The sequence below is a fragment of the Halyomorpha halys genome, unplaced genomic scaffold (genome assembly GCF_000696795.3).
Source record: "Halyomorpha halys isolate HHAL.00 unplaced genomic scaffold, Hhal_1.1 Scaffold1998.1, whole genome shotgun sequence".
In the NCBI taxonomy this organism is placed as follows: domain Eukaryota; kingdom Metazoa; phylum Arthropoda; class Insecta; order Hemiptera; family Pentatomidae; genus Halyomorpha; species Halyomorpha halys.
Window position 1 is genome coordinate 35825 of NW_027116227.1, and position 11253 is coordinate 47077.

Sequence of the window (11253 nt, forward strand, 5' to 3'; positions counted from 1 at the left end):
ACAAAAACTACTAAAAATACTTTGACACAAAAACTACTAAAAATACTTTGACACAAAAACTACTAAAAATACTTTGACATTGTAGGATAATAAGATACAAAAAGGTAAATTAAGGTAGGGTTAAAATTATGTAAATATAAGTGAAAAGAAGATTATATACAAAGTAAAGAGAAGAAGAAATAAAATATAAAATAATAAGAATATAAAAGAAAAATGAACAGGAGACATTTTAACACATAAAAATAGAAAAGTAGATTGAAGAAAACAAAATTTAACACAATAAAAGACGGAAAATAAAGAAATAAGTTGAGATTAAATAAAGATTGAGAAAGAATAAATAAAAATAAAATTAATAATAATTGAGTAAAGAACAAATCAGGACCACCAGTTAAGTTCCAGTTGAGAGCTTTCAAAACAGTGACAGAAAATAGAAAGCGCACAGAGTAGAGGTTTGGTGACCGACCGTTAACGATTTTATTCCAAATATACAAAATACAAGAAAGAGATATAATAATAACTATAAGAATTATATAATTTAGGAAAAACTAAATATAAATTAAATGATAAAATACGCAACTAGTAATTCATACCGACAAAAAATATAGTTAGGATAATACAATGTATTATAGGTATAATACAATAAATGTAAAAGAAGTAAATAAAGAATATTAAATAAAAAGGTGTGAGCCTAAACATACTGAATACTTTCATAATGATATCAACCGTTTTTGTACTGTTGGTGTTAATAATATTTTATCTACATTGATGATTATAATAGTGAAGACAACAGAAGTAATATGGAAAATGTTAAGTGAAATAAGTTAATTTAAACAATGTGTTTAAATAAATTAGAAAAATTCCTATTTTCTGCCACTGTTTTGAAAGCTCTCAACTGGAACTTAAATGGTGGTCCTGATTTGCTCTTTACTCATTTATTATTAATTTTATTTTTATTTATTCTGTCTCGACTTTTATTCAGTCTCAACTCAATTCTTTATTTTCCATCTTTTAGTATGTTAAATTTTGGTTCCTTATCTCTGCTTTTCTATTTTTATGTGTTATTGCGTTAATACTATTTTATAGCTTCTCAGAGCTTCATCAGGGTTAAAAATAAACAAAAAAATAAAATAAAATAAAAATATTTTGACATAATAGGATAAAACACAAAAGATAATTTAAGGTAGGGATAAAATTATATAAATATAATGTGAAAACAAAATAATATACAAATGAAATAAAAATAGTATGAATATAAAATAGACAATAATAGCAATATAAAAAAATTACGCAAACTATTAGGTTAAAATGAAAAATACCAGTTTTGTATTGACCTCAGCAGAAACAGCTGGGTGGTTACTCATTTATTATTATATTTATTTTTTCTTGACTTTTATGTAATCTTAACTTACTTTTTTATTTTACATTTTGTTTTCTCATTACTACTTTTCGTAATTTTTTTTTATATTCTTACCATTGCCTATTTTATATTTATACTATTTTGTTTATTCTTTTCTTTCATTTGTATATTATTTTATTTTAACTTATATTTATATAATTTTAACCCTACATTAATTTACCTTCTGTATTTTTGTTTTCTTGTCACCATACCTCCGACCATCTTCTTCAACAGTTATAATAAGCCCTGTATAAATATAAATTATATTAATTGCATCTCAGGAATTATTGAAAAAAATAACTCTGTTAGAGTTTGAATCGAAGTTCATTAATTGCACTATTAAGTAGTTTATGATGTTATTTCACCTACTTTTAATATTTCAGGAATTATTGGTAATAAACCTAAAAATATATGGCAACTATTTTGTCATCTAAGTCTACCTTAATTTACCTTTTTTGTATCTTATTATCCTACAATGTCAAAATATTTTTATTTCTTTAGTACCTTTTTCACTCTGATGAAACTCTACAAGTGGGGAAAAACGTGACATTATTCTATTATAACACTTCCAAGTCAATTGAAACCTTTTCAACTGTAATTGTTACTTTTCCCGATATATTTGTATTGTCTTACATACCCATTCAATGGGGAGCGTTTGTTGGGTTTTCAGGGATTCTGATTCCATTTTTTGAATTTAATTTTTTTTTACTCATGCTCATTTGGTATCTATTATTACATTTAGAGTTTTTGTCAGTAAAAGGACCGCTTAGTAGGTTTTTGTGAGCGCTGATTCTATTTTTTGTATCTTATTGATTTATATTGGAAGAAAATAGTCCGGGTAGCTGTCAATAAAGGTACAAAATAGTAGAAAAAACTATTTAATGGTAACAAACATTTCGTCCCACTTTGCAGGGCTTCATCTGGGTTAAACGACACAAATATTGTCTTTTTAGTTTTTTATCACATGTTTACACCAGTGATTCCCAAAGCATGCACTGAAGCTGCTCGGGGCACCACGATATCGTCATCAGGACATCACGAAATATTCGATTAAACAATTTTATAATTTTCAATTCTCAAATTTTTGCACCAAAAATCATGTAAGCTGACAAAATTCCAATAATTAAGCAACTTTTGAGTCTTTCATTGTTTTCTTTCCAATCCGTATATTTTGAAACGGTTAGTGCCCAATCACGGCTTCCCCATCCATACTTTAGTCAATTAATAGTAGGAAAATAGTAAGGATCTATTTTTAATTTTTTGCTGTTTAATGGGAAAGTTTTCCAATTTTTCATAAAAGTCGGAAATTTCGAAAAAAATTTATATATTAATGGCACTCAAGAAAAAGTCCGATTAGTTAGGGAGCCACAAACTGAATAAGATTTGAAGCCTCTAGTTTATGCCATGTCTGAAAGATTGTCGACTTCTCTTTATTGTTATCACTTGTCATAGTTTTATTACTTACTATTTTTATCTATATTGTTTTAGTTTTCTCTTTGTTTTATTACATCACTATTCCTCCCATTCTTCATGCTTTATACCCTTATTCAATAATTTTATCAATGTTTTCATATAAACTTTTTGTTTCTCTCTCTATACAGTATATAATCTGTATGTAATATTTTATAAACGCATGTTTACATTTATCTCATACAATTGCCTATTGTAATATTAAAAAATAGATTAGATTATCCTGTCAATTTACTTATATATGTGTATTATAAAAAATCTAATCCTTTTTGACAGTTAGTGAAGTAGTGGAGAAACCTATACCTGTACTTTTCAGTGTTCAACCCTTTTCAATCAGGATCAGGTAAATTGCTCTCCGTTTATCTGTTATCTTATATTATAATTATAATTATTTCCTTTATACTTGTTACCGTACCTTTACTGTAGCACAGTTATTTCACCTATCTGTTTAACATTTACACCTACATTTTTACTATATTCGTTACTATTACTAATAAGTATTGTAATAAGTCTACTATTTATTACTCTAGTTCTTTATTTACAATCCTATCACACTTGGCAGTATTTATTAGTAATTAGTTTCTTATCCACTTATATTTATACTTCCTTAAGTTAAACTTATTATAAAGTTTTATAAAAGAAAAATATTTTATTTTTTTTTGCACATTTTCTTACTTTCTCTGTATATTTATTCTAATGTTCTGTCGCTTGTTATAATGTTTACATCTTGTTTTCATTTAGCCCTGTAAAGTGGGGTGAAACATTGGTTAAAATTTGTTTTTGTACTATTTTGAACCTTTATTGACTGGAACTTGAACTATCTTCTCACAAAGTTATTATTGATTGTATATGTGCATTTTGCTTCTAGTATTTTCTTCAATATTGGAATGTTAATCTTATGGATATAAAACATTTCTGTATCAAACTCATATGAATCGCACATTTTTGTAGTCATAGTTGGCCAGTGCAAAAATGTTGAACAAGACAAAAAATTTGTATCAGATCTTTATAGTGTGCCTTCTGGGTTTTACTCACATATGATTATTTGCATCCAGTAATATTTTTACAAAGAAAGATTTGGTAAGCTATTAGTCAATAAATAAAATCTGTAATCTAACATAGAGTAAGCAAACTTCCTTGTTTCAAGTTTGCAATTGATTTTAAAATTTTCCTCAATTACCAAATACCTTGAGGATCTCGCAGACTACTGTTTGGTAACTGGTTTAGACCACCGGTTTAGAAGGTTGGAACCTGTGTATATATGATCTTTTTTGTTACTTTTAAGGTCTAATTTCGCCATAAATTTCTTATAACTAATTATGAGAGATAGTTGACCGTGGATGATAAATGAGAAGAAGATGGTTGGGGGTGCGGTCAATGAAAAACACAAATAAGTATGATTAACTTATTTTAATGTGCTGACGTTTAGGCTAGAGTTTCTAGCCTTCTTCAGGGCTAAAAACAAAACAAGATAACAACCACAGTAAGTATAGAAAAATATAAAAAGAAAGTATAAACAGAATAATTTTACACATACAATGAATAATTTTACAAAATAGAATTAATAAAATGAAGTGATTAATTATTATGATTATTAATTCTATTTTGTAAAATTATTCATTGTATGTGTAAAATTATTCTGTTTATACTTTCTTTTTATATTTTTTTATTTTTTATACTTACTGTGGTTGTTATCTTGTTTTGTTTTTAGCCCTGAAGAAGGCTAGAAACTCTAGCCGAAACGTCGGCACATTAAAATAAGTTAATCATACTTATTTGTGTTTTTCATTGACCGCACCCCCAACCATCTTCTTCTCATTCTTATAACTACTTTTATTATTTAGATTAAAAATGAAATTTTTAAGTCTTCTATTGAATAATTTGCATTGGTTAAGGGTATTCTCAAAGCAAACAGTTTTTGGTTAGATCATTTAATAAATCTGAATTTTCGGGTCTTGAAATATTGAAGCTTATGATGAAGAGAAGTCTAAGTACCCAGAAGTCAGCTAGTGTTGTCATTTTTATAAAATTATTATTATAAAATATTATTTTTTATTTTATTTTAAATTATAAAATTATTTTTATAAAAAACTTACCCATATAGGTTGATGTTTAATTGTATGGAATGGTTGGCTGTCTCTTCAAAATTGATGAGTCCACCAAGTATAGGTAGGGAAAATACAAAATGGTGGCTGTTTTAATAATTTTTTAATCCATTAGTTTTATTAAACTAAACAATTTTCTTTACACAAAAAATAATAAATTAATTAACTTCAGTTAATTAGAAGCCAAAAAATATGAAGCTCAATGGATTATAAATATAGAGCCAAATTTTCATATTAATCAAATTAATGAATTGCGTTGAGAAGTAGTTCCTCCTAAAAGTATAATTATGAAGAGAAGTGTGGTAAAAATGAATTGCAAGGGAGAAAATCCACTCATTTTCGTAACCACGCGTACTAATTGTATGGAGAACAACCAAACCGTGGTTGTATCGTCAGCAACAAGTTTATAGATGTCAACAACCTTGTTCCTTTTCTCCTTAGGAAAACTAATAAGTCTTCAATCAATGACATCTTGTTCTTTTCTGCTAGCCTTGTCGCCTGGTTATTAATGAAAGATCATCCAAGCTACGTTTACTGCTTCACACTGGATCTGATAGATCCATAGTAATATAATGCTAAATCTACACGTTTGTCACTTGCCGCAGATCCAAGACTACAAATGCATAGTAAACAAAGGAATAGACGCCCGTTCTTGTGATTTTTGTCAGCTGTTATATTTTATTATAAAGATAATGCAAAGTTACAAAATAAAGACAGGCGAGATGAAAGGAAACATAAATATAATCAAGCAGAAAATAGATTATAAAAGTTCATAGAAACAGTTTATTAATTAATAAAATAAACTTTTGTTGTAAATTTTTTTTTCAGAAATTTGTTAATTTTATTTCTGACGTATTTAAAAGTGCTTGTTCATATTTACCAAACTTAAGCAAATTCGCGCATGCCCTAGAGCATGAGCTATTTGACTAGGCTGGTACTGGCCTGAATTTGTGGCATACCCGTTGAGTATAGGTTTTTGGGCATGTCGAGGTGTTGTGTTAGATTAGATGGATTCCTATTGAATACGTGAGTCGCTCTATACCAGAAGGCCTCGATAATGAGTGTTCATACAGTTTATGTAGTTGGTTAGGTGATGGATGGACAAGATGAATCCGTTCGTCCTCGTTGGATGGAAACTTCGCTCTGCAGGGAAAGAGCCTGCAGTCGCGAAGGGGTAGGCAAGTCCTACGGGAACGAGTCGAGACCTACAGAACGCAGAGTGAAACTAAAGATGTATATGCGTTACTGAAAGGGAAATGCACACTGAGGTCTTCCTACATTTGTCAAGTAAAAAATAGACTATAAAACGCCGTCGAGATATGCTAGACGTTTGCTTTTAGTGGATAAGATTCTATTGTATTTATTGATTCTAATAACACATTTATGAATATTACAATATATAGCATGGTTGTCAGTTTGTACAATCTAAGTATTTACAAGGCATAAATTTAAGGACATGATGTTTGCCTGACGACTGTAGTAGTTCTCGTTGTGGCAGCTAGGTAGCGTTACATTCCGTCGTAAACCTCTACCCTCCTGCCCTACAGTATCTTTTTTAAATATTTCACTAACGCCTATTGAATTAGTTATAAAAACACCCCAAACAATACTAATACAATCAACGAGCAATTAACCTGACAAGACAACTAACAAAATGGTCACGAACTCAGCTAGTCTGTAGCGTGACGTCATTCTCTATTTAACATACCTTGTAACAGACTCTCAACCATGTTTTAAGTTATATCGTTTTAACAGGGTAAAATAAGGAAATATTTCTTCATTTAACATGATGAACTAATGTTCATAAGTATCCCTTATGTCTCTATAAAGCGTCAATCAGACTGATCGATGTTGAGAATAGTACAAGAGCCGGGAAGAAAAAAAAGGCAGTTATCTCACCCCACTTTTTATTACTTCTATAAAAACTATGTATAATTACTAGCCAAAATTGATGAGTCTGCCAAGTTGGGGGATTAAAAAATGGCGGCTCTCTCAAAACCTTAAAAATAAATTGATTTTTTCTTCGGAGCTTTATATCTTAAAAACTACCAACAACACTAGAAACTCTAACAGAACATTTTTTAAAGAAGAGTAAATTTGCTGAAATAGTAGCCCTAAAAGAGCTATTTACGTCCAATAGTTCTCGAGATATAGCTTTTTAAAAAGCAAAATTTCGTAAAAATCTACGGAAAGATAAGCAGTGAGTTAATTTATTTTGAGAAATCTATATCTCAGGAACTATGTGACGCACTGATGTCTTTTAGCACTCAAATTAAAGCTAGTTTAATGGACTATAAAGAAGTTTAGGACCTTTACCTTCGTAGGAATAGTAGTTTTCATGATATATGCTAAAATAAATTGATTTGTAGTTACTCGGACAATAAATTTGATTTATGAAAAACTTTATTCAAAAATCATTGGATGTTCTGATGTCTGCCAGCGCTCAAATTAAAGCTAGTTAAATTTACTATAAAATAGTTAATTATGTTTATCTTTGTGGGAGTAGTAGTTTTTATCATATTTGACAAAATAAACTCACAAAATGTTAATTTCTAGTTGTTCGTATAAAATATTGGATTTTTGAAAAAATGTATCTCTAAATCTATAAGACGCACATATCTCTGCCAACACTCAAAATAAAGGAAATTTAACTTTAAGAAATTTAGGAAATTTAACTATAAAGTAGTTTATGACACTTATCTTCGTAGGGGTAGTAGTTTTTATGATATTCCCATATGAATATAATTTTGGCAAATGAAAATTTGTCTGAACAACTATAAATCAACTTATTTTAGCAAAGTTCATGGAAACTATTACTCCTACGAAGATAAACATCATAAACTACTTCATAGCTCATTAAACTAGCTTTACTTTGAGTGCTAATAGACATCTGTACGTCAAATGGTTTTTGTGATATAAGTTTTTCAAAATAAGTTCACTAACTGCTGATCTTTCAATACGTCCCATACAACATTTTTATGAAATATTGCTTTTTAAAAAGCTATTTATCGAAAACTATTTAACGTAAATAACTCTATTAGGGCTCATATTTTAGCAAATTTAATCTTCTTTAAATGACGTTCTCTTAGGTTTTCTTGTGTTGTTCCTACTTTTTAAGATATAGAGCTCCGAATGAAAAATTAGTTTTTTATCGCTTTGAAACAGCCACCATTGTTTATTACCTATACTTGGCAGACTCATAAATTTTGACTATTAATCATACATAGTTTTCATTAAAGTAATCAGAAATTGGGGTGAGATAACTGCCTTTTTTTCTCCTCTTGGGCTCTTGTAGTAGAACCTCTATGGTTGACATTAGTAAATACAGCCTGACTTTTCAATCATGAACGTCATTCCATCTAAGTTCTATGTTGAAAGTTCATATTCAAAGTTAGATAAGTTTGAGATATTTTTTTGTTATCATGGATCAAATTGGTTAGTAATTGAATAGGTTTATCTTTTCAGCTCTATTATTTTTTTTTAAATCACTGTCCGTCGTGTTCAGCATGAGATATTAATTAAAATCTGGGTTTTTACTTTTTTGATTTAATTTGAATGAACTATAACGAATGAATTATTAACTTATAATCATTTTTTATAATGAATATTTATATTTCTTTGTATTTTTGTTTAAGTAACATTGAGGCTCCTCAGCCCTCATCTGTTGATTTCTCTGTATTATTCTAAAGGAACTCGCCCCAGAATAAATAGAGCATTATTATTATTATATTAAAAGAAATGTTTCATTTAGCTACTGATATAGGTCCTGGTATGTTAATTATATGGACTGCTTAGAAAGAAAATTCAAATTAATTTTGGAAATGTGTTAATACCCCTTAAAGATTATATACAATACTAGGTTTCAGTTTTAGGTCCTCTTATATATGACATAAATTCATTAATTTATCTGTAATCTACTTGTTTTTTATTTGTTAACATTAGGCTAATTAAATTATTTGTTTTAATTTTCAATCAATGTTTTCTCATGTTGTTTTTTCATAAAATCATGAATTTATTCTCTGTTTTGCGTTTTCAGTTGTGATTAACCCAGGTATTTCAATTAAACAAGAAATTACTGATGAAATGGAGCCCACTTGTGAGTTTTTATCTTTTTAAAGTTAAGAATATTTAGAATGTAATATATTATTTTGTTTACTGGTTTAAAATCGTAGTTTAAAGTATGTTATCCTTTATCTTAGTTTGAATTAAAATTTTCTAACTACTTAAGATTGTGGATGTTACAATTTTTTTTTTTCAACAGTTTATTTTTACTAAAGAAATTTATAAACTTTTTATTTATAGTTATACAAATTGTAGCAATAGAATATGTAGATATTGGTTACAACTTGTTGATTTTTCGAATAAAATAATCGCTGGATTTTTCTGCAGTTTCAATGATGGATATCAAAGAAGAGGGAGTAACTGAAGTCTATCGCAGTAAGTAATAATTTTAAATTAACAAACCTTATCTAGATATTATTGCCAAGGAAGTTGCTTGTTTTTTTTTAAATTAAGAAAACAATTTTTTGGTAAATGTTTACTTTAGGTCCCTCAAAAACGCGAGAAACCATTTTAATGGGAAAAGACTATTCTCAATAACCTGGATGGACCCGAGTATTGTTTACAATATTAACTGCCTTCGGAGAGGGAATTTCATATCTCCCCCAATTGTTGTGACATTATAATTCACGACATTTTTCAGCAGCTGTTCCTACCACGTTAACTTCTTCTAACTTGCAAATATCAATATTTAATAAATCTTTCATATGTAAGACCGATATTGTGAAATGAAAAATAGTTTATTTTTCTGGGACTAGGTGCCTTTAGAACAATTACAGAGGTAATTTTAATTTTATAATTACATTAACCAGCCATAAAACAGTGTGGTCACACTTAATTATATTTTATATATAGAGAATAAAAAATAGATTAATTAAAAAACTAATTGACTAAATAAAAAACAAAACTTTTATTAGGTTAGATCCATTATTATAATATTACAGATATTTTGTAATTAACTTTTTGTTTTGTTTTTTATTTAGTCAATTACTTTTTTAATTAATCTATTTTCTATTTTATAAAAACTCACAAGTGGGCTCCATTTCATCAGTAATTTCTTGTTTAATTGAAATACCTGGGTTAATCACAGCTGAAAACGCAAAACAGAGAATAAATTCATGATTTTATAAAAAAACAACATGAGAAAACATTGATTGAAAATTAAAACAAATAATTTAATTAGCCTAATGTTAACAAATAAAAAACAAGTAGATTACAGATAAATTAATGAATATATGTCATATATAAGAGGACCTAAAACTGAAACCTAGTATTGTATATAACCTTTAAGGGGTATTAACACATTTCCAAAATTAATTCGAATTTTCTTTCTAAGCAGTCCATATAATTAACATACCAGGACCTATATCAGTAGCTAAATGAAACATTTTTTTTTTTTAATATAATAATAATAATGCTCTATTTATTCTGGGACGAGTTCCTTTAGAATAATACAGAGAAATCAACAGATGAGGGCTGAGGAGCCTCAATATTACTTAAACAAAAATACAAAGAAATATAAATATTCATTATAAAAAATGATTATAAGTTAATAATTCATTCGTTGTAGTTCATTCAAATTAAATCAAAAAAGTAAAAACCCAGATGAAGCAAATGGTATTTGAATAGAAGGGATTTAAACGAGGTATGGGTTGGTACATGACCTATGTTAGAGGGAATGGAGTTCCAGAGATATGCAGGTCGGGTAAAAAACGATTTATCAAACACAGCAGTTTGGTGAGGTGGAGGGTAGATGTCCCTGTAGGGGCATACTTCATAAATAATTGTTATCGTTTTATATTTCTTCTTGAATTAATTTGTGTATAATCGTGATAGAGAAACAACTAAAGTTGAAAAATTACAATCCACCCACTCAACATAGCAGTAATTCCACTAACTTTGGAAGGATGCATGCCGCCATCTTGAAAAATTTTGGAAAAAGTTTGTTTTTGACTCCATAGCTTCTGAATAATGGAATTGGTTAGCTTGTTTTTTGGTTAAATAAAAGAAAGTCAATTAATATTAACATTGATACATAGAATAAAATGTAACTAAAACCACTATGCATAAAAAACAACTATTTATCAAAAAAAGAGGATATTATAATAGATGTATATAAGCATAAGTGTACCCAGCGAGGGGTAGAAGGGAGCAGCAGCTCCCTCCTAGAAGCAAAAAAAAAATTAATTTTTTTTTTCAAGTAAAAAATATTAATAACTAATA

At 28.3% G+C, this 11253-nt stretch overlaps 1 protein-coding gene across 6 annotated transcripts in view; it reads left to right on the plus strand.

Annotated features, from left to right (window-relative positions):
- Positions 1–11253, plus strand: part of LOC106690966 (zinc finger protein 99) — a 45570-nt gene that overhangs the window by 20047 nt on the left and 14270 nt on the right. For 2 of the 6 annotated variants that reach the window (XM_014436583.2, XM_067053063.1), the window contains exons 1-3: positions 8320–8406; positions 9008–9067; positions 9361–9408. The exons of 3 other annotated variants lie outside the window; for them this stretch is intronic. In XM_014436583.2, the coding sequence (XP_014292069.1) occupies positions 8394–8406; positions 9008–9067; positions 9361–9408 (121 nt within the window). In that variant the 5' untranslated portion in view covers positions 8320–8393. Of the gene's footprint in view, positions 1–2366; positions 3210–8319; positions 8407–9007; positions 9068–9360; positions 9409–11253 lie in introns of those variants that run through there. One more of the 6 variants, XM_014436584.2, reaches the window with a different exon arrangement.